This window comes from Ranitomeya variabilis, chromosome 1 (assembly GCF_051348905.1).
Source record: "Ranitomeya variabilis isolate aRanVar5 chromosome 1, aRanVar5.hap1, whole genome shotgun sequence".
Lineage (NCBI taxonomy): Eukaryota > Metazoa > Chordata > Amphibia > Anura > Dendrobatidae > Ranitomeya > Ranitomeya variabilis.
In genome coordinates this window covers 784,886,040-784,909,863 of record NC_135232.1, presented here as the reverse complement: position 1 = coordinate 784,909,863, position 23,824 = coordinate 784,886,040, and the positions used below count along the sequence as shown (strand labels likewise).

Here is a 23,824-nt window from a genome sequence, read left to right as displayed (position 1 = left end):
GTGGCCTCTGCTGGTGGGAAAAATCCTCTGTCGCAGCGAAACGGCAAAAGGGACGAAAGGACCGAAACTGCCGCTTTGGAGGAGGCCAACGAGGTTTGGAATGGGGAAGAAGTGCCCCCCGTGGCGTCCTTAATTTTGTCCAACATGGAGCTGAATAGACGTGATCCCTGGAAAGGCAAGCTAGTAAGGGACTTTTTTGATGACAAGTCTGCCTGCCAGGCTGTAAGCCAAATAGTCAGACAGATAGCCACAATATTGCTGGACACCTGAGCTGCGCAAGATGCGGCATCCAGGGAAGCAGACAAGCATGAGATATATGTTCGGCGAGATCCGCCAACTCATCCGGTCGAGCTCCAGCAAGAATGCCCTGACGGAGTTGCTTGGCCCATTTGGATATGGGTTTCAAGACCCAAATAGAGGCAAAAGCCGGGCATAATGTAGAAGCGGCCACTTCGAAGGCTGACTTTGCAAAGGATTCTATAATCCTGTCATTGGAATCCTTGAGGGATGCTCCATTAGTTAGCGGGAGAACAGTGCTGGTGGACAGTCTGGAAAATGGCGGGTCCACAATCGGAGAAACTGTCCAGTTGGTGGTGAGCTCAGAAGAGGGATATAGGACGCCAAAGCGCTTCCCTCTTTGAAAGCGTCTGGCCGGGTTCTCCCTTTCCCTGGCAAGTACCTCCTCAAATTCTCTATGAGGAGCGAAGACTTTGGAAGGTGGTTTAGACAGTCTAAATGAAACTGCCTGATCTGCGGGTTCCGTAGAGGTATCCTTGATGCAAAAGTTCTGGTTGACCGCAACAATGAGGCTCTGGACCATATACCTCATGTTCTAGGTTTGGTCCGAATCCAGGTCCGAATCATCCTCTGATGGTGCGTCCGAGAATGCCTCCCCTGACTCGGGAGAGGAGGATCGGGAAGAGGCAGACCGCCGGGAAGGACTGGAGCAGGAAGAAGACCTGGAACCGCGCTCCTGTTAGGATCTCGAGGCCTGCATTAGAAGGCCCAGACGGTGAATCCTGTGACCCACTAGCAAAGTCGGAAAGGGCAACCTGTTAAGTACGGACACCAGGGTCTGCGACACCTTGGTGAGATCCGCCAAGGACTGTGACAGAGAGGAAGCCCACCCTGGAATGGGGGCCTCATTCTCACCTGGGGCCGAAGGGGAATCCTGGGCGGTGGGCACAGTGGGGTTGCTGCAGTCCTGACAGAGCAGAGGGGAGAGGACTGACCTGAAGGAAGCTTGCACTTATACGAGGAACATACAAAGTGTCTGACAAGAGGAGAGGAAGAAGATGAGGAGGCAGGAGGACGGGAACGCTCTTCTTTGGGATTAGGCATGATGAGCAGACCCACTAACTCATGCCACAAGGTTAGGGGACAGGAGGAAGATACAGAGGAGTGTGTCAGTCTGCAGAGCAGCTACTCACAGTAAGTGCAGTCATCCTGTATACAGCTTCCAGGCTGTAGGGGCTGATGTGCTGGAAAGAGGAAGGCTCTGCCGGAAAAGGCACTATCCGGATCCACAATCCAGAAAATGGCGGCGGCAAGAGGATGCCAAGGTCCAGGAGGGTAAAAACGCACGCTGCAGGGATGCACGCTGAAAAGCCTGCTCTAAGACAGGAAGTGGGGCGGAGCCAAGCGTCGGGACCAGGAGCAGAAAGATGGCGCCGGCTCCGAGTATAGAGATGAGGCCGAGGGGGTGGGGCTAGCCGCAGGCTGGAAGGAGCCGACTAAGCAACGGGCAGGAGAAAAGCCCACCCAAAAATCATGAAGAAGGGGGGTGGAGCCAACGCTGTAGCTAGGCCCGAGTGAAGCCGGGGCCTAGATTTAAGCTGGTGCCCGCCGGTGCGAGGGGGAGCCTACAATGCAGCGAAAGGTATACCTGGAGCCCCAATCCATTGGACATAGGGAGAAAAGAAGGCCCTTTATGATCCTGTAAAAGAAAAAACTCTTGTCTTCTTTCTTCAGTCTTCATGACTTCTTCCTATCTTCTTTCCATTTACCTGTGGGAAAAGAGAGATATATATCACCTCCCCATCCAGGAAAGATCGGACGTCTGAAAATCCTGTTGTGGGACGTCCACGTCTCCTCCATCCAACAGGCTCTGGTGAGCGAGTAAGTGGGAGAAGGAGGAAGGACCGAATCAGAACCTCATGTCTTCCGGCTCACCTAAACACGTTTCTGTGTTAGCGGATTGGGGTCCTGCCGATTAGACCTATGAGGATACGGGGTGGCAGTACATGCCATACTCATACATAGTCTGTAAGTGGGAGTACAGTAGGGACTATTCACACTGTATCCCTCCGGTAAAGGATCCACCTGAAAAGAAACGACGAACACTGAGGTAGATATGGGTCTAATAAAAGACCCGTGTCCACCTCCTACTGACACGAAGCTAAAACTGATTAATCTAGTGCCAGTTGGTGGGGTGTACACTGCAGAGGAGGAGCTAACTTTTTTTTATGAATAGTGTCAACCTCCTAGTGGCAGCAGCACACCCCCATGGTTCCTGTGTCCCCCAATGAAGCGACAGAGAAAAAGGTATCTTAGGAAACCGATTCTATTAACAGGTTCACTTTGATTGCTGTAAAATAGCGCTAATAGTGTGTATTCAACATATCCATCTACTGCCCAAAAGCACTATAAAATATGTAAGACTTACCTGTAGGCATATCAGGAGCTGGGCTTCGACTGGGGGTTGTGGGACCAGGAGATAGGCTGTGGGTTGGAGAGGCAGGAAGGCTCTCACTGGAAGACAGCGACTGATGAAGTCCTGAGGAAAAGCTCTTACTGGTTTGTAATACTGTTGATTGCTTAGAAATTTTCTTGAAGAGAGAACGCTTTCTACAATGAGAAAGACCGACTAAGTAAATATTCAGAAATAATAGACAACACAGCGTTGATGTGGATACAGCATATCACCACTGCAGCCAGTGATTGTCTGCCAAGGTCATGTGTCGACTACATCTTGTCACATTGACACAAGATTGTGCAGTGAACAGCGGCACAGTTTAAACTAGATGTGGACGGAATCACCATGTCTGTGGCCTAACTGCTGGCGACATTTACACTAGACCCGGGGTCTCACACTCAGCCAGATAAATGGGTTGTGCACAAAAAGTTTGACAAGAAGTTGGCAAGACACATTCCTTGTGGGATAAGAGAATGATTTTAGTGGTACCTTTTTTTTTTCCTACACAACTTTTTGATCCTTGGTATTCCATTTTTTGTGTGAGTAGAATGTAAAAGGCTACTTTTTTTGTATGTTTTATTTATTTATTTTTTTGCATAGTTTGATTGCATAGTATTGATTACTGAACAGTTTTACAGCTTAGGCTTCTTTCACACTAGTGTCGGTACGGGGCTGTCGCCATGCGTCAGCCCAACGTACCAACGGATGTTGTGAAAGAAATGAACAACGGGGGCAGCGGATGCAGTTTTTCAACGCATCCGCTGCCCCATTGTAATATCCGGGGAGGAGGGGAAGGAGTTTTGGCCACGCATGCGCGGTCGGAAATGGCGGACACTAAGCACAAAAATAAGTTACATGTAACTTTTTTTGTGCCGACGGTCCGCCAAAACATGACGCATCCGTCGCACGACAAATGCGACGTGTGGCCATACGTCGCAATGCGTCGCTAATGCAAGTCTTTGGAGAAAAAAACGTATCCTGCAGGGAACTTTGCAGGATGCGTTTTTTCACCAAAACGACGCATTGCAACGTACGTCACACAACGCTAGTGTGAAAGTAGCCTTAGTTTGTCCCAAACTTTTTTGGAACTTTGTTTGCTTTTTTTTCCTTCGCTAAAACAACATTTTTATTATAAATATATATATTTTTTTTTAATACTTTATTTGGACTTTAAGTTTTAGTTTCTTGATGGCTTACCTAATATCACACAATACTTCTGTACTGCAGGATATTAGAACTGTTAGCTTTACACTGACACTTTCCCTGTTAGACATGGCTTATTGCAGAAATTTATAGGCCACCGTAGCTGGCTGACCTGAAGGCCATTACTTGGCTTCGGATTGCAATGGAAACTACCGGAACTCTGCGTTTGAGGGGAGTTAATACGCTTAAAGGCGGAACACCCATCACTCAAATGATTTAAATACTGCAGTCACTATAGACAGTCGTATCTAAGGGGTTAGACAGAATCACTGCCAATACCGATGTGGCTGACTGCTGCTGAAGATAGTGCCTTCACTGCTTTTGAACTAGCGTGCCTCCTTTGGCCTGCTCCCAAAGAAGTCTCAGGGACTCCAGAGCCCGTGGGCCGCATACACTCTCGTTTGAGAACTCTGCACTAGACTTTGTAACCAGGTTGAAGATTTAGTTCTTGAAAACTCCCATTTTTACCTGTCCTGACTCTCCCTTTTCCTGCTTTTCTTGGTCCTTCTTGCCATACGACCTTTACAGCTATTCTTTCTAGCTGGACCAATCTTTATAGAAGTGTTTTCTAGAGGGGTGGTCCTCAGTGACACTTTGGTCCCGCTCTACAAAAGAAAGCAAAATAAAAGTAAATTGAGAGGAAAGCACGCATAAAAGTAAAACTAACGAGCCAAGGAATAATACTACTTTCCAAAATTGCATAGATATAGGGTATTGCAACGAGTCAGGCAAAATCTAGAATCATCCATTCCGAGAGCACGTGTCCGTTTCAAAGCAAAATAATAGAAGCATTAATTATGGGAAATTATCAAAGTATAATGAAGCCTAAACAAAGGCAATACACAAGGACAATGCTGATTAGATTTCTCCCAGCAAGGTCAGAGGAAATAAGCTACTGAAGAGAAATGCCAATTCCCAATGTTACCTTACCATATTACATAGCTCAAATCTGCTCACTGCTCAAAGGTATTACTGCAATAACTAGATTAAAACTTCAGCTACTTTTACTAACATGCTTTCCAAAAATCTTTTTAGGTGAGGTATTTCAATTTTGACAGTGTTAAAATATGTTGCAAGCAGAAATAAACTTACCAAAATTAATGAATTAGTCCTAAATAACCTCTCTTAGGAAATCTCACCCACATTTGTACTCCGTATTTAAAATGTGACAAGTGAGAAGAGTGGGATCTTGGTGCACGTTTCGATGCCATCTCTTAAAAAGGTACATTCTGTGTCAATACTTGGTGTAAACACATTAACAACAATTTGAGCCATTGACAGATTTCACTAAAAATTCACTTTTGGAAGCAGTCAACACATTGTTCCCACTATATAACCCTTTTTGCCAGTCTGTTTAAACTTTTCTTAAAATGGAAAAGTCAGCAGGAGAATTTTTTAGCAGTGGCAAATATGAAACACACCTTTAAAAGAAGCTCTACCACATCCATGTGGACCAAGCCAAGGACCGATTCTCCATTCACGTGTGTAATCAAATCCCCAGCCCTCAGCCCTGCTTCGTGAGCTGGACTTCCATCTTCTACGCTCTGGAGAAATACAACAAAGGGTTTAACAACCTTTTAAACTTAATTCTTGAAACAATCTGACTGAAAACTTCACTCACCCAGACCATGTGGTGGACCGTATACACATCACTTTCTCCCATGTAAACACGAATGGCACGCAAGGTGAAGCCATACTTCTTGCCAGAACTATGTATAATTATTGGGGGCCGCAGACTTGATACTGCTACAGATGTCTCTCGGCTGGGAGAAGAGTCCCTGGATGAGGGATTAGATGACAGGGAACGTGGGGAGATGGGACTCATAAGGGATCCAGTGCCAAAATCATCTGTAGAAACAAAATAAACCCATTTTTAGTATCCCATACTCATGGATGATGCTCAGAGCATAGTAGTAAATTAATGAAAAAGTCACACGCTAAAATCCACATAATTAGGGCAAGGAGAAAGATTCTGAAATGGAACTACATTAGGAAATGTAAGTATGGCCTACTGAACGAATTAAAGTGTCTAACATTATAGCCGTAGAAAACTTGGGGTATAACATAAAATGTCTCACCAGAGGTAATGATCAATGAGAGGGCAGAAACAGACGCTGATTTGGGGACACGACCTCCAGAAGTAGAGTTCTGCTTTTCAGGTGTCTCTCTCTGACCCCTTAGCCGCCGATTCAGTCCGGGTTCCAGAGATCGAGGAGTAGAGTTTTTGGCTCCGGTGCTGTTACTGCGCAGACGAGTTCTGCTTAGACTGACTATATCTGCTAAACAAGGACAGAATAATCAACTTATTGTAATCTAACTGCTAATTCTTAGGGTGCATTTATACGGACTCATAATTGGGAGCAAAGCTATGAGTGCTCATTTCCCGATGATCATTTGTTTGTTCATCACGTGAAATGTTTTTAAGCTCGCTTAAAACCTAATCAATCATTCTGAGAACAATAATGTTCTATGCACATTAACAATCATTCTGTGTGCATGGAAGAGCAGGCAACCTGTTTAAAGGGAATCTGTCACCCCCAAAATCGAGGGTGAGCTAAGCCCACCGGCATCGGGGGCTTATCTACAGCATTCTGTAATGCTGTAGATAAGCCCCCGATGTATCCTGAAAGATGAGAAATAGAGGTTAGATTATACTCACCCAGGGGCGGTCCTGCTGCGGTCCGGTCTGATGGGCGTCGCAGTCCGGGGCCTCATCTTCATAGGATGATGTCCTCTTCTTGTCTTCACGCTGCGGCTCTGGTGCAGGCATACTTTGTCTACCCCGTTGAAGGCAGAGCAAAGTACTGCAGTGCTGGGCCTCTCTGACCTTTCCCGGCGCCTGCGCACTGCAGTACTTTGCTCTGCCCTCAACAGGGCAAATCAGTACGCCTGCGCCGGAGCTGCAGCCTGAAGACAAGGAGAGGATGTCACCTGATGAAGATAGGAGGCGCCGGGCCCGGACTGCGACACCCATCGGACCGGGCCGCAGCGGGAACGCCCCTGGGTGAGTATAATATAACCTATTTTTCTCATCTTTTAGGATACATCGGGGACTTATCTACAGCATTACAGAATGCTGTAGATAAGCCCCTGATGCCGGAGGGCTTACCTCACCCTCGATTTTGGGGGTGACAGGTTCCCTTTAAAGAGGCAATCAAATGACTTCTGTAGGCTTACATGAAGCCGATCGTCGGTTGATTAATAGCTGCAGTTAGCTAGTGTAAATGCAGCCTTTGTGTGTTACTTAATAGATAGAACAGTTGTATATATACACATTACTTTATTGATTACCTAACATGTGCAAACTGATCTAATCCAGAAAGGCATCATGGATCCCATCTGATTATGACTATGCCCAAAAGGCCGGTATTCAGGATGTTCTACTTCTTTAGGTACAATTGGTACTTTACTAATGTCATGACTCATTTAATAACTGATCAAAAAAAACTGATAACAATGGTTTACCGCAAAGTGATGATGGCTTTGGGGATGTCCCTTTTATTTCTCCTAAAGTGAATAATGGTTTGTCATACTTGTGATCGGAAGTTTCATCTTCAGAAGAAAACGCAAATTTCGGCATGGTATCCAGGCTACATGTACTAGTTAGCACACATGGGCTGGCACTGCGCTCGCTCAGCCACGAGTGATGGGAAGACCCAGAAGATGTCCAGGAGCGTAGCCTAAATCAGCAAAAACACATTTGTTTTAACATTTTCATGCACGATGTGAATGAATGTTAACTGTGGTTTTGAGAAAAAAAAAGAAAAAAAACTTTAGTGCTATCCACAGACAGTATAAATACACGCTCTCTCCCTGAACTCCAGTATGGTATAATAGGAACCTATAAAATGGTTAGAATATTGAATTTTTAAAATAGCATAACCAATGAGACAAGGTAGGCAGGAAGGAGATAAACCCCATAACTGTGCGTGCACCCCCTGCAATGTCAGTACACATGCGCTCACATGCTGAACAACTCTCTGAATCTATTGGCCCTCACTGAAACCTGGATCCAGGACTCTGACACTGTCTCCCCTGCTGCCATTTCCCATGGTGGCTTACAATTCTCCCATTCCCCAAGACCCACAAACAGACCTGGTGGTGGAGTCGGCATACTCTTGTCCCCCCAATGCACGTTCCAGGTTATACCCCCAGTTCCATCACTCTCATTCCCTTCTTTTGAGGTCCACACCATCAGGCTCTTCCGTCCCCTCTCCCTCAGAGTAGCGGTCATATACCGGCCCCCAGGCTCACCCACCCACTTCCTGGACCACTTCTCAGCCTGGCTGCCGCACTTCATGTCCTCAGAACTACCAACCCTTATCCTGGGAGACTTCAACATTCCCATTAACAGCCCCACTTCCACATCTGCATCCCAGCTTCTATCACTAACCACTTCCCTAGGCCTCTCACAGCTCTCAACCTCTGAAACACACAAAGACGGTAACACCCTGGACCTGGTCTTTGCCCGGCTCTGTTCAATCTCTTACCTAGATAACTCACCACTTCCCCTCTCTGACCACAACATTCTCTCCTTCACACTCACAACTCCTCGCCCACCCCAGCACCCTCCTACCTACCACACATTCAGAAATCTACATCCCATTAACCCTCATACACTTTTAGACTCCTTACACTCATCATTGACCCCAATCTCTTCTATTTCCTGTCCTGATCTGGCTGTACTTCACTACAATGACACTCTTAGAAGCACCCTTGACCAAGTAGCTCCCCTCACCCTCAGAACCTCCAAAACACAGAGTGAAACAGCCCTGGCTCACATCGCAAACCCGATTTTTCCAGCGATGCTCTAGAAGTGCTGAACGCTTATGGAGGAAAACACGCACACCAGAAGACTTCATCCACTTCAAATTTATATTAAGGACCTATAACTCTGCCCTTCACCTCACCAAACAGACCTACTTCATCACTCTGATCTCCTCACTATCCAACAACCCCAAGAAACTTTTTAACACCTTCCACTCCCTCCTCAGGCCAAAAGCACAAGTCCCTATCACAGACATTTGTGCTGATGACTTGGCCTCCCACTTTATAGAGAAAATAGACAAGATCCGTCAGGAAATCCGCTCCCAGACACCAAGTGCAATGACTCCCATCCCACCCTGCATCTCCCCTGGCTCACTCTCCACATTTGATCCCATCACAGAAGAAGAAGTCTCCAAGCTCCTCTCCTCTTCTCGTCCGACTACATGCACCACCGACCCCATTCCCTTACACCTCCTCCAGTCTCTCTCTCCAGTCGTCACAACTCACCTAACTACAATTTTTAATCTATCCCTTTCCTCTGGCATTTTTCCCTCCTCCTTCAAACACTCCATCATTAGTCCATTACTAAAAAAACAAACCCTTGACCCATCATGCACAAACAACTACAGACCGGTCTCCAATCTCCCCTTCATCTCAAAACTCCTGGAGCGCCTAGTCTACTCCCGTCTTACCCGTTACCTCTCCACTCATTCCCTCCTAGACCCTTCACAGTCTGGGTTCCGCCCCCTACATTCGACAGAAACTGCACTCATCAAGGTGACCAATGACCTTCTGACAGCAAAACGTAACGGTGAGCACTCTCTGCTCATTCTCCTCGATCTTTCTGCAGCTTTCGACACTGTTGACCACCCTCTCCTACTCTCTAGGCTCCAGTCACTAGGCATCAAGGACACTGCTCTCTCCTGGTTCTCTTCCTATCTTTCTGAACGCTCCTTCAGTGTTCTGTTCTCCGGCTCCTCTTCATCTCCTCTTCCTCTCACTGTCGGGGTACCTCAGGGCTCAGTCCTTGGCCCCCTTCTCTTCTCCCTCTACACGGCCCCAATTGGACAGACCATCAGCAGATTTGGCTTTCAGTACCATCTTTATGCTGATGACACACAACTATACACGTCATCCCCTGACCTTACCCCCGCTGTACTACAGAACGCCACTGACTGTCTGTCCGCAGTCTCTGACATAATGTCCGCTCTCTACCTGAAACTCAACCTCTCCAAAACTGAACTTCTTCTGCTCCCGCCTTCTACTAACCTCCCTAAATCTGGCATTTCCCTCTCCGTGGGTGGCACCATAATAACACCCCGGCAGCAGGCACGCTGTCTGGGTGTTATGTTTGACTCCGATCTTTCCTTCACCTCCCACATACAATCTCTTGCCCGCTCGTGCCACTTACACCTAAAGAACATCTCTAGAATCCGCCCTTTTCTCACCATGGAGACAGCAAAAACTCTCACTGTAGCCCTAATCCACTCCCGTCTGGACTACTGCAACTCCCTATTAATTGGCCTCCCCCTCACGCGACTTTCCCCTCTCCAGTCTATCCTTAATGCAGCAGCCAGGGTCGTCCATCTGGCTAATCGTTACTCGGACGTGTCAGCTCTTCGCCAGTCATTACACTGGCTGCCCATTCATTACAGGATACAATTCAAAGTTCTTGTTCTCACCCACAAAGCACTCCACAGTGCGGCACCGCCTTACATCTCCTCCCTCATTTCTCTCTATCGGCCTAGCCGACCGCTGCGCTCTGCAAACGACTTTCGACTAACCTCTGCACTAATCCGCACCTCCCACTCCCGACTCCAAGACTTCTCCCGTGCTGCACCAATCCTCTGGAATGCTCTACCCCAAGATATTAGAACCATCCACAATTTGCATAGTTTTAGGCGCTCCCTCAAAACACATTTGTTCAGAGCGGCCTATCACGTTCCCTAATCAAACTCATTTTATGTTTGTGTGTGTGTAGCCCATTCGCTATCTCCATCTACCCCCCACTCCCTGAAGATGGCTGGACCATCATTGTAAATACATCATTGTAAATACACACCTGTACTTTGTATCTCCCCACCTTTACTGTAGATTGTAAGCTCTCACGAGCAGGGTCGTCGTATTTTGTTTTATTCTGCTTTATTACTGTATTGTTAACATTGTTACGTATGACTGTTGTGTTTGAAACTGTTAAACTGTAAAGCGCTGCGGAATATGTTGGCGCTATATAAATAAAGATTATTATTATTATTATTATATTAAAATAAAGATTATTACATGCCAGCAGCATTCCGTCAGTGATCTGGGAAGCGAGGGGGAAGGTCCCCACAACTTAAAAATGAGGAGGCATAACTGCACTTATATCTCCTCGTCATCCCGAAAGTGCACTGAAAACCTCATTTGCATGCAAATAAGTTATATTCTCAGGCACTGTACCATTAACGGGTACAGTATCAGTATGGTTGTGAAAGGGGCTGGGTCCCCCACAACACTGTATAGCTCATTTAAAATGCATTTTTGGGGTGACAAGACTCCCTTTAATGGTGTAGTTCAGCCATATAATTGGCTTTTGGTGAAGACTCGAGCAAGAGCATTTTTGGAAATTTAGATTGTCAATGGACAAAGAAAAAAAATAATGACAAGAGATGAGTAAATTTAATCAATTGGAAATGAATTCTACTGTAATTTGACAAGAATCCATATTCGCTAAATGCTGGTTTTTTTGTAATTCCTTTTTGTGTGGATTCAACAAAATAGTGTCCGTCTAGCCACCATTTTTGCTGGACCATAATGGTCCAGCCAAAGGTTCAAAATAATTAAAAAAAAAGCTTTATACTCACTCACAGCTCACCTCTCCTGCCCATTGTAGTTCTCATCGTACACTATCTTTTGACTAGACAACCTTTTAACTGTCTGGCCACCTAACTAAATAGACCCATCATTGCCATTGCACATGATAAATTGAGGAACATATCCAGTCTGACAGAGAGGAGAGCTCAGACAAACCAAATTTGTGTAACTATTCTCGCCAACAGCAACCATAGCTCATGTAGTGCCCAGGAATGGAAGACATCAACAAATGGGTGAAACTACATATAAATAGCATTTTTGTAGTAAATAAGATCTATCCTATGGCCAATTCACACACTATTTTTCAGTCCATGTAATGTCCCAAAACCCACATAAATCAATGGCCCAATTCACAGGAATGATGTTGACACAGAGCAGCACGTGCCATCACGCTCTCAAGGACATGAGTTGTGCCAAATGACACACTGGACAGGCTTCTTAGAATCCCTGTTGATGAAAATGTGCCTGGTTTCTTTCCACCTCACTCACCTAGTTTCAAAAGTCATTTGGCCCTTTTCATCATCTTTGGACAAGGCTCTTTCCCACTTCTCAGTTCGCTCTTCTTTCTCATCACTATGGCTTCTCTCAGTGGATGAGAAACTGAGGTTCAGTTGTGTAGCAAGATGTTCAGAGCTGCTGTAAACCTACAAAAAGATTGAAAGAGTGATGCTCTGATATCCGCATCTCCACAACAATACATAAGCCCCATGGTGTGATATGTCGTGTATTCTGCTGTCCAGTACATGCACCCTCTGCTAGCCACCCTGCTGGATTCTGAAACCTGACTTACTATCAGTTGTATAGAAAAGAGAAGAAAAACCCTTAAAAAACAACTTCTTCGCTATGGTTAAAATATATACTGGAAAAACTGCAATATTCACATCAAAAGATAAGGGTCAATGTCACATAGCTACCAGGTATGAATGCCCAATAAGTTTAGGCTAATGAGAAGAACAATCTAAGGGAGTGGGGGAGTGTGTTCGCACTTCCTAACAGAGGAGGTTGGCACCCTAAAAGTTCAAAGTGGCGCCCATGCTCATTGTAGGCTCTCTCTACAAGACCATACTAAGACCTTCCTAACAAAAAACATCACCCAAAGGGCTGAAGTGCTAATAAAAATTGTTTGGCTCAATTTACACAATAAAAAGTTAACGTTTGCATAGATAAGCAACCAACGTAAGTGGGGACTGAATAGTAAACAAGACTTTGGTTAAGGCAAGTCTTAAGGTACCTTCACACGAAGCGACGCTGCAGCGATAGCGACAACGATGCTGATCGCTGCAGCGTCGCTGTTTGATCGCTGGGGAGCTGTCACACAGACAGCTCTCCAGCGACCAACGATGCCGAGGTCCCCGGGTAACCAGGGTAAACATCGGGTTGCTAAGCGCAGGGCCGCGCTTAGTAACCCGATGTTTACCCTGGTTACCAGCGTAAAAGTAAAAAAAACAAACAGTACATGCTCACCTGCGCGTCCCCCGGCGTCTGCTTCCTGACACTGACTGAGCTCCGGCCCTAACAGCACAGCGGTGACATCACCGCTGTGCTTTCACTTTCACTTTAGGGCCGGCGCTCAGTAAGTGTCAGGAAGCAGACGCTGGGGGACGCGCAGGTGAGTATGTACTGTTTGTTTTTTTTACTTTTACGCTGGTAACCAGGGTAAACATCGGGTTAAAAAGCGCGGCCCTGCGCTTGGTAACCCGATGTTTACCCTGGTTACCAGTGTAAAATATCGCTGGTATCGTTGCTTTTGCTTTCAAACACAACGATACACGGCGATCGGACGACCAAATAAAGTTCTGGACTTTATTCAGCGACATCACAGCAGGATCCTGATCGCTGCTGCGTGTCAAACTAAACGATATCGCTAGCGTGGACGCTGCAACGTCACGGATCGCTAGCGATATCGTTACAAAGTCGTTTCGTGTGAAGGTACCTTTAGGGCAAAAAGGAACTATATGAACAGCAGACTTTGATGTCTTGTAGCAACTAGTTGTTGTAAAATATAGTGCTAAAATGCATATAGGTCGCAACTATCAATCTGGTTAAGGCCATGTTCACACTTCGCGGTTTTTACCGCGGATCCGCGGCGATTTTGATGCTGCGGGTCTGCAGCAGTTTCCATAGTGTTTACATTAACATGTAAACCCTATGGAAACCGCAAACCGCAGTGCACATGCTGCGGGAAAAACCGCGCAGAAATGCAGCGGTTTACAACCCGCAGCATGTCACTTCTTTGTGCAGAATCGCAGCGATTCTGCACCCATAGGAATGCATTGAACCGCTTACTTCCCGCATGGGGCTGTGCCCACGATGCGGGAAGTAAGCGGATAATGTGCGGTTGCTACCCGGGGTGGAGGAGAGGAGACTCTCCTCCAGGCCCTGGGAAGCATAAATAGTGTAAATAAAATAAAAAATGATGCTATACTCACCTCTCAGCGCTGCACGCGGCCGTCCGGTCTGGTTGCTGTGCGAACAGGACCTGCGGTGACGTCGCGGTCACATGACCGTGATGACGCCGCGGTCACATGACCGTGACGTCACGAAGGTCCTTCTCGGCACAGCATCTTGGAACCGGAGCGCCGCGGAGATCCGGACAGAGGGTGAGTATAACCAATTTTTATTATTTTTACCATTACTATTGATGCTGCATATGCAGCATCAATAGTATAGGAAGGAGTAATCCCACAGCGGAAATCGCAAAACAAACCGCGATAAATCTGCAGAGATAACCGCAGCGGTTTTGCCCTGCAGATTTATCAATTCCGCTGCGGGAGAACCCGCAGAGGACGCCGCAGAGTGTGCACATAGCCTAAATGTTCTAGTTCAGTCCAACACGTGTATACAGTACCCAACACATCAAAATAAGTCGGAGAAAAAAGAAAAAAATATCAGCTAACGGTATTCCATACCTTGCTGAATCGATGCGAACAAGAAGAAAACTGACGAATTTCCACCGATGACTCCTCGTCATTCGTCTCATCATCTTCTTCAGAAGCCAAATGATGATAACGCTCTGAGCGTGCTGAAAAATAGGTTATAGAGAAGAGGGATGCATCAAACAAAAAAATAAAAGCAGGAACAAGGAGAAAATTAAGGCACCAGAGACCTATAAAGTAGAACACATGACCACATCAGCAGAACATAGGGTCTGATTCATCAAAGCTTTTACACCAGAATTCTGGACTTGAAAGCTTCGAGACGTCACAAAATGTTAGCAGAACGCAAGGCTGCAGTAAAATTTTGCAACATATGGCTTTCTCATGCCATTTGCATCCAGCTCTGACAAAGTGGGTGGAGCTGGGGATGCCCCAACCCCCGCTAGTCAAATTTATGATAAGCATCAGAGTTCTTTACACCACCAATCTTTCAGACTCCAAGACACACACACACACACACACACACACACACACACACACACACACGGATTCATTAACCCCTTCATGACATATGACGTAAATGTATGTCCATGCCTTTGATGCAGGCTCAAAAGCAGAGCTGGCATCTTTCCCAGGACATGATGGCAGTTCGGGCAGCGAAGAAAAAATAATTTACATTTTTACTACCAAGATTGTGCGTTAGCCCCAAATCTTACGTTTTCATACTGGGAAATGGGTTAAAATGGCACCAAAATTTGACTCAATTTCTGCTGAATATAGAAATACCCTATGTGTGGCTGTACAGTACTGCTTAGTCATACGGAGAGACTCGGGAGGGACAGAGCGCTATTTGCCTCCAGGAACAAAGATTTTCCTAGAATAGTTTGCAGACTCCGTATACAGAGCTCCTAAGTGTTAGAAAAATAGAATTCTCCCTCAAGTGACCCCATTTTGGAAAATTGTACTCCTTTGGGAATTTATCTACAGGTGTAGTGACTATTTTGACTCCATGGGTATTTTCCAGAAATAAGCAGCAGTGGATGTTGCTGAAGGAAAATTGCAAACTTCCATTTTAGTGACCAGTACATTATGCCCAGCTCATGCTGCTGGAGACATGCACCTGAAAGTTATGGTAGGCTCTCATCACTACAGAAATGCCAAACATGTGGATGCTAAATTTGGGATTTGGGAGCGCAGAAATTGCTGTATTTCTTTGGAGGGGCGAGGAACCATTTAGCTTTTCCAGAGCCTTTGTGCTACCAGTAATGTGGAAGCCCCCTATATTTCCACTGACAGATGACGGACCTGAGTGGGGACTTGTTTTTTTTTGTGTGGATTGAGTTGAAGCTTTTATTGGGAACACTTTACATAACATTTAGGCTCACATTTATCCGGCGCTTCACGTTAAGCAGTTACTTTGGGATTTTCATCTAAATCTCTGAGTGACGTGTCAGATGAAACATCCGAGGGATCAAGTCACTATAATAAGGCAGTACAGTTACTCTGGACGCCGTCTGGCCTCTGTTCAGCCTTGTCCTTTTCAGAAGTGCACAAAACTGGTCGACAGCAGGTGAAGAATTGGTTTTATTTTTTACGCCGTTCCTCGTGTGGTATAAGTGATCAGACGACTTTATTCTTTGGGTCGGTGAGATTATGGCGATTTATATCGGGTTTTTATGTTTGACTGCTGTCACCCATTGAAAGACGCTTTCTATTGCAAGAACTAGTTTTTGCATTGCCATATTTGGACCGCTATAATTTTTCTATATTTCTGCCAACTCCGTCATGTGACAGCTTGTTTTCTGCAGGACGAGCTGACGTTTTTATTACCATTTATTGATCGCTTTTGATTCTTGGGAGGCAGACTGAACAAAAACCAGCAATTCAGGAATAGTTTGTATTTTTTTTTTATACCGTTACGTTTGTGGTAAAATTGAAAAGGCAGCTTTATTCTTCAGGTCAGTACGATTATGGTGATATTACATTTGTATAGTTTATGTTTGGTCGCTTAAAAGAAAAACTTTTATAAAAAAAAATATTTTTGCATCGATTTATTGAGCGCTAACACTTATATTTCTGCTGACTGAGCTTTATAGCGGCTTGTTTTTTGCAGGACAAGATGATGTTTTCCATAAAATGTTCCTGTTATATTCACATTCGTCTTTTTGATTGCATTTTCTGGCACTTTTTGTTCAGCGGTATGATGGTAAAGCATTGTTTTTTGCCTCTAATTTTTTTTTTCACTGAAGGGGTTAATTAGTGGGACAGATGAGGCAATGCCTTTACAGGTCCTTCTCAAAAAATTAGCATATAGTGTTAAATTTCATTATTTACCATAATGTAATGATTACAATTAAACTTTCATATATTATAGATTCATTATCCACCAACTGAAATTTGTCAGGTCTTTTATTGTTTTAATACTGATGATTTTGGCATACAACTCCTGAAAACCCAAAAAACCTGTCTCAATAAATTAGCATATCAAGAAAAGGTTCTCTAAACGACCTATTACCCTAATCTTCTGAATCAACTAATTAACTCTAAACACATGCAAAAGATACCTGAGGCTTTTAAAAACTCCCTGCCTGGTTCATTACTCAAAACCCCCATCATGGGTAAGACTAGCGACCTGACAGATGTCAAGAAGGCCATCATTGACACCCTCAAGCAAGAGGGTAAGACCCAGAAAGAAATTTCTCAACAAATAGGCTGTTCCCAGAGTGCTGTATCAAGGCACCTCAATGGTAAGTCTGTTGGAAGGAAACAATGTGGCAGAAAACGCTGTACAACGAGAAGAGGTGACCGGACCCTGAGGAAGATTGTGGACTGAGTCTGGTGTGGAAACATCCAGAGCCACCGTGCACAGGCGTGTGCAGGAAATGGGCTACAGGTGCCGCATTCCCCAGGTAAAGCCACTTTTGAACCATAAACAGCGGCCGAAGCGCCTGACCTGGGCTACAGAGAAGCAGCACTGGACTGTTGCTAAGTGGTCCCAAGTACTTTTTTCTGATGAAAGCAAATTTTGCATGTCATTCGGAAATCAAGGCGCCAGAGTCTGGAGGAAGACTGGGGAGAAGGAAATGCCAATATGCCTGAAGTCCAGTGTCAAGTACCCACAGTCAGTGATGGTGTGGGGTGCCATGTCAGCTGCTGGTGTTGGTCCACTGTGTTTCATCAAGGGCAGGGTCAATGCAGCTAGCTATCAGGAGATTTTGGAGCACTTCATGCTTCCATCGGCTGAAATGCTTTATGGAGATGAAGATTTCATTTTCCAGCACGACCTGGCACCTGCTCACAGTGCCAAAAACACTGGTAAATGGTTTACTGACCATGGTATTACTGTGCTCAATTGGCCTGCCAACTCTCCTGACCTGAACCCCATAGAGAATCTGTGGGATATTGTGAAGAGAAAGTTGAGAGACGCAAGACCCAACACTCTGGATGAGCTTAAGGCCGCTATTGAAGCATCCTGGGCCTCCATAACATCTCAGCAGTGTCACAGGCTGATTGCCTCCATGCCACGCCGCATTGAAGCAGTCATTTCTGCCAAAGGATTCCCGACCAAGTATTGAGTGCATAACTGAACATTATTATTTGATGGTTTTTTTGTTTGTTATTAAAAAACACTTTTATTTGATTGGCCGGGTGAAATATGCTAATTTATTGAGACAGGTTTTTTGGGTTTTCAGGAGTTGTATGCCAAAATCATCAGTATTAAAACAATAAAAGACCTGACAAATTTCAGTTGGTGGATAATGAATCTATAATATATGAAAGTTTAATTGTAATCATTACATTATGGTAAATAATGAAATTTAACACTATATGCTAATTTTTTGAGAAGGACCTGTATATGTATAAAAAAAAAAAAAAAAAAAGTATATATTGCCCCACTTAAAACAACCCCCCCCCCCACATATTTGGTATTGCTGCGTTTGTAAAATTTCAATCTATCAAACATAAAATAAAGTAATCAGATCAGTAAACTGAAAAAGAAAATCAAAATGCCAGAATTACATTTTTGGGCAGCCGCAACATTGGAATAAAAAGCAATGAGAGGCGATCAAAGCATCCTGTCTATGGCAAAATGGTATCAGTAAAAATATCAGCTCAGGGCACAATAAATACGCCCTCACGCAGCCCCATATCCCGAAAAGGGAAAATTTTAATGTTTGGTATCTGCCCATTCGTACTGACCTGGGGAATCATACTGCCTGGTCAGTTTTACCTTACAGTGAATTAACATGGTAAAGTACAAAAAAAACCATTGTGAAATTTTCGCTTGGATTTTTTTTCCCCGTTTTCCAGTATACTATGAAGTAGAATGAATGGTGTCATTGAAAAGTACAACTTGTCCTCATATGGCTATGTTAACGGAAAAAGAAAAAATAAGTTATGGCTCTTGGAAAAGGGGAGAAAAAACACAAAAATGAAGAATAATATGTAAAAAATAAATAAACAAAATAAAATCGCCATTTCATGAAGGGGCCACTCTTTAGATGTGTAGATTGTCTAACTTGACAGCTCCCTACAGCCATAAGTGAGCTTCAGTTTGTTAATTTCCTTAGGTTTTTTTTTTTTTAAATCATTTCACTACATTTGCTGTGAAATAGACATTGATGATGCTGTGAGTGCCCTTCCGAGGTATATATTGATAGAGAGATCTGTGGTACTGGCTGTCACAGGGGTTGTCCAATTCTCAGACAACCCCTATGTTTCACCCTTGTAAAGCAACCCCTATACTCACCTCTGTCTCTCCTGGGGACTGCATGACATTATGTCACGTGATCCCTCCGGCCAATCAGCGCAGGCCTCACTCGCCCCTCCTTGGTACAAATCAAACATCTGGAGGAAGTGAGAGCTGTCATAGCTCCCACTTCATGCAAATGTCCATTATGTCTATAGGAGAGGAGAGTGAAGCCAGTGCCGACTGGCTGGAGGGATCGCGTGACAAAGTCACGTGATCCCAGGGAGAGCCAACGCAGACACTGCTGAAACGTCACTGGCACCAGAGGTGAGCATAGGTGTTATTTTGCAAGGCAGAAACATAGGAAGTCAGAAAGGGTCGTCTGAGTAGTGAACAACCCCTTTAATAGCAGAAACATCTGCATCTCAATATTATGTCACCCACTGTTTATCTCTGCCACAGCCTTCTTTCTAGATACAAGTGATTTACTATGGGTCCTGTTCGGACACTGTTTAGACACAGATGGAATTTAAGCCCCATGAGTATTATGTTATATATTGGATTACTAAACAAAACTTTATTCAACTTAAGTTACATGATGATGTTTTTGACAAGAGACATAACTTAGAGTTCCCCGACATTCCTAGCAAACGAAAAAAAAACAAAAAAACAGCTTTTAAAAATCTGAATACACTGTTAGAGTCTACTTACTATCAAAATAACTAGTGTCATCATCAGCTTCCAGCTGGGGCACAAATTCTGCTTTCTGTCTCAGAAGTCCATTCCAGTCCAGGGGGCGGAAGAAGACATGATGCTTTACTTCTTGGGCGCCTCCTGTGTAGATATACCAATATGTAATAGCAAGTATGAGAAATACAGTATATAGTTAGAGATAAACTCAAAGTGACCGCATACAAAAGGCTTTTTCTCAATGTTTAATTACCAAAACAATGAATATACCTTAGAATAAACTAAAGGCTCCTTCACACAGGCCAATAAGTGACAGATCGAGATGGCTAATGTGAACATGCCACTATTGCATTGTTTATGCAGACATAAAAGTAACTTGTTGACAAGCACAACTAGCGGTGTATATATAGAGACTATGGAAACTGCGGCAGGACCAAGCACTTACATTAAAGAACGTTTGCTCCCCATGTAGTTTATATCAGTCTGTGTAAAAAGACCTTAACGACAATCAACATGTCATATCAGTGAATCACGGTAGTTATGGGCCAAAATCAGTCCATGTGAACGCAACTCTCAGGAAATATCCTCAACCACTGGGATCTGACAGGCTGAACAGTTCTGTAGATTATCCACAGAGAATATGGGCTGCATAACATATGTAATGTGTCCACTGTACAGGCCAGCTAATCAGCCGACTCTTTCACCAGTACATACAAGGGTGCAGGTTAAATCACTCACCACATCGGTCAAAAGTTTGGACACACCTGTTCTTACAATCTATTTTCTTACTGGAATATGCATAGTCAAGATTCAGACTGAAGTCAGAAAAAAAAAAAAAACACACACACAAAAGGAACAAGGAGTAAAGATACACAAAGATACACAAGTGAAACAAACTAGAATGTGTGTAACCCTCAAGATTATTTAAAGTAGCCCCCTTTTAGGCCGGAGTCACATTACAGCGAGATACGGCCGAGTCTCGCAGGTTAAAACCAAGCTCTGGAAAAAACGGATCCGGAGCAGATTGTGAAAAACTGATGCGACGGATCCTTTTTTCGACGGATCCGACTAGCATATCCAGATAATTGGATTAAAAAAAAAAATTGGGAGCATGCTCTGTTTAAAAACTGAAATCCGGAGCCGGAATCCATCATTTTCTGGATCCGGCACCTCCTGGCACCCATAGGCTTCCATTCTAGCAAACAGCCGGAAGCGCCGGATCTGACGCTTCCGGCTTTTTCGCTATAGACAAAAAACGTTGCTATGGACGTTTTTTCCAAAAACCGGAAACGGCAGATTTACCGGATCCGGCGCTAATACAGGTCTATGGGGGAAAAACGGATCCGGCAGTAACATTCGCTGGATCCGTTTTTTTGAAAATTAGCCGGATTGAGCCTGACGGCGAAAACCTGATGTATGAAAGTAGCCTTAGTCTATCCGGAAAAGTGCTAGAACCTTGAAGGTATCCTCAAGTACAGTCATAAAAACCATCAATCGCTACGATAAAACTGGCTCTTGAGTACTGCACCAGGAAATGATGACCAAGAAATAAAGGAAATCTGTCAGCACTTCCCATCCCAAACTATTTTTATGCACGTGCAGCTTTTTCAGAGGCAAGTCCAGCCATACCTTTAGAAGACCATTCTTATTCCTTCTTTACTGAGAAATCAACGGATATGCAAATAAGGCTGTCAATTTGACTCCCCTATCACTCCTGCTCTATTCACCACCCAGTGCTGCCTTTGCTCTGTGACTTCAGACAAAGGAGCCATCAATCAAGCAAGAGGTACACTGGTCAGCAAATACAGCTCCACAGAGATTTCAGATCAACAGTCTCAATTGGATATCAATTCAAGATCAGATCAGTAATGAAGGAAAATACTGACCATCTAAAGTTCTTATTGGACTTGTCTTTGATAGAGCTACATGCACCTATAATTTGAGGTGAGAAAACAGGATTTTTAGTTGCTTACCGTATAATCTGTTTCTCGGAGCCTTCATTGGGGGACACAGGAACCATGGGTGTATGCTGCTGCCACTAGGAGGCTGACACTATGCAAATAAAAAAGTTAGCTCCTCCTCTGCAGTGTACACCCCACCGACAGGAAGTAGGATATTCAGTAAAGGCCCCGTCTCACATAGCGAGATCGCTAGCGAGATCGCTGCTGAGTCACAAGTTTTGTGACGCAACAGCGACCTCAGTAGCGATCTCGCTATGTTTGACACGTACCAGCGACCAGGCCCCTGCTGCGAGATCGCTGGTCGTGTCGGAATGGCCTGGACCTTTTTTTGGTCGTTGAGGTCCCGCTGACATCGCTGAATCGGTGTGTGTGACACGGATTCAGCGATGTCTTCACTGGTAACCAGGGTAAACATCGGGTTACTAAGCGCAGGGCCGCGCTTAGTAACCCGATGTTTACCCTGGTTACCAGTGTAAAATGTAAAAAAAACAAACAGTACATACTCACCTTCGCATCCCCCGGCGTCCGCTTCCCACACTGACTGAGCGCCGTAAAGTGAAAGCACAGCACAGCGGTGACGTCACCGCTCTGCTGTTAGGGCCGGCACTCAGTCAGTGCAGGAAGCGAACGCCGGGGGACGCGAATGTAAGTATGTACTGTTTGTTATTTTACATTTTACACTGGTAACCAGGGTAAACATCGGGTTACTAAGCGCGGCCTTGCGCTTAGTAACCCGATGTTTACCCTGGTTACCAGTGTAAAATGTAAAAAAAACAAACAGTACATACTCACCTTCGCATCCCCCGGCGTCCGCTTCCCACACTGACTGAGCGCCGTAAAGTGAAAGCACAGCACAGCGGTGACGTCACCGCTCTGCTGTTAGGGCCGGCACTCAGTCAGTGCAGGAAGCGAACGCCGGGGGACGCGAATGTAAGTATGTACTGTTTGTTATTTTACATTTTACACTGGTAACCAGGGTAAACATCGGGTTACTAAGCGCGGCCTTGCGCTTAGTAACCCGATGTTTACCCTGGTTACCAGTGTAAAATGTAAAAAAAACAAACAGTACATACTCACCTTCGCATCCCCCGGCGTCCGCTTCCCACACTGACTGAGCGCCGTAAAGTGAAAGCACAGCACAGCGGTGACGTCACCGCTCTGCTGTTAGGGCCGGCACTCAGTCAGTGCAGGAAGCGAACGCCGGGGGACGCGAATGTAAGTATGTACTGTTTGTTATTTTACATTTTACACTGGTAACCAGGGTAAACATCGGGTTACTAAGCGCGGCCTTGCGCTTAGTAACCCGATGTTTACCCTGGTTACCAGGTGACCTCGGCATCGTTGGTCGCTGGAGAGCGGTCTGTGTGACAGCTCTCCAGCGACCACACAGCGACTAAACAGCGACGCTGCAGCGATCAGCATCGTTGTCTGTATCGCTGCAGCGTCGCTGTGTGTGACGGGGCCTTTAGTGAGAAAGCAGTAGAGAAGCAACGTGTCAAAGAGAAAGAATAATAATAATAATAATAATCTTTATTTATATAGCGCCAACAAATTCCGTAGCGCTCCACAGATTAACAGTTTCAAACACTCAAAGAGTGTTCAAAGAACTCAAACGTTAACAGTATAACACAATAAACAGAGTTGCTCAACTTGGGAGGGTGCTGTGTCCCCCAATGAAGGCTCCGAGAAACAGATTTTACGGTAAGCAACCAAAAATCCTGTTTTCTCCATCGCCTCTCATTGGGGGACACAGGAACCATGGGACGTGCCAAAGCAGTCCCTGGGGTGGGAAAAACAGACTTCCATCAGGTCAGAGGACTCACCACTGACGCCTGCAGGATCCTTCTGCCCAGGCTGGAGTCCGCCGAAGCATAGGTATGGACCTTGTAAAATTTGGCAAACATGTGGATGGAAGACCAGGTTGCCGCTTTGCAAAACAAAGCCCTGTGGCGTACCGCACAGGAAGTGCCAACTGCCCGGGTAGAGTGAGCCTTTATCCCAGGAGGGGGCACTCTGTTATTGACCCGGTAAGCCTCCAAAATTGCCGTTCTGATCCAGCGAGCAATAGTCGCCTTGGAAGCCGGCAGGC

The 23,824-nt window shown here is 45.1% G+C and overlaps 1 protein-coding gene across 5 annotated transcripts in view; it reads right to left on the bottom strand.

Moving 5' to 3' along the window:
- The window catches only part of MAST3 (microtubule associated serine/threonine kinase 3), a 191,967-nt gene that overhangs the window by 4,003 nt on the left and 164,140 nt on the right, over positions 1 to 23,824 (bottom strand). For 4 of the 5 annotated variants that reach the window (XM_077272734.1, XM_077272743.1, XM_077272760.1 and 1 more), the window contains 9 exons: positions 19,796 to 19,918; positions 14,428 to 14,540; positions 12,008 to 12,162; positions 7,364 to 7,578; positions 5,977 to 6,177; positions 5,520 to 5,746; positions 5,320 to 5,442; positions 4,367 to 4,503; positions 2,666 to 2,847 (listed from right to left, as the gene is read on the bottom strand). In XM_077272734.1, the coding sequence (XP_077128849.1) occupies positions 2,666 to 2,847; positions 4,367 to 4,503; positions 5,320 to 5,442; positions 5,520 to 5,746; positions 5,977 to 6,177; positions 7,364 to 7,578; positions 12,008 to 12,162; positions 14,428 to 14,540; positions 19,796 to 19,918 (1,476 nt within the window). The remainder of the gene's footprint in view (positions 1 to 2,665; positions 2,848 to 4,366; positions 4,504 to 5,319; positions 5,443 to 5,519; positions 5,747 to 5,976; positions 6,178 to 7,363; positions 7,579 to 12,007; positions 12,163 to 14,427; positions 14,541 to 19,795; positions 19,919 to 23,824) is intronic. The other variant, XM_077272751.1, reaches the window with a different exon arrangement.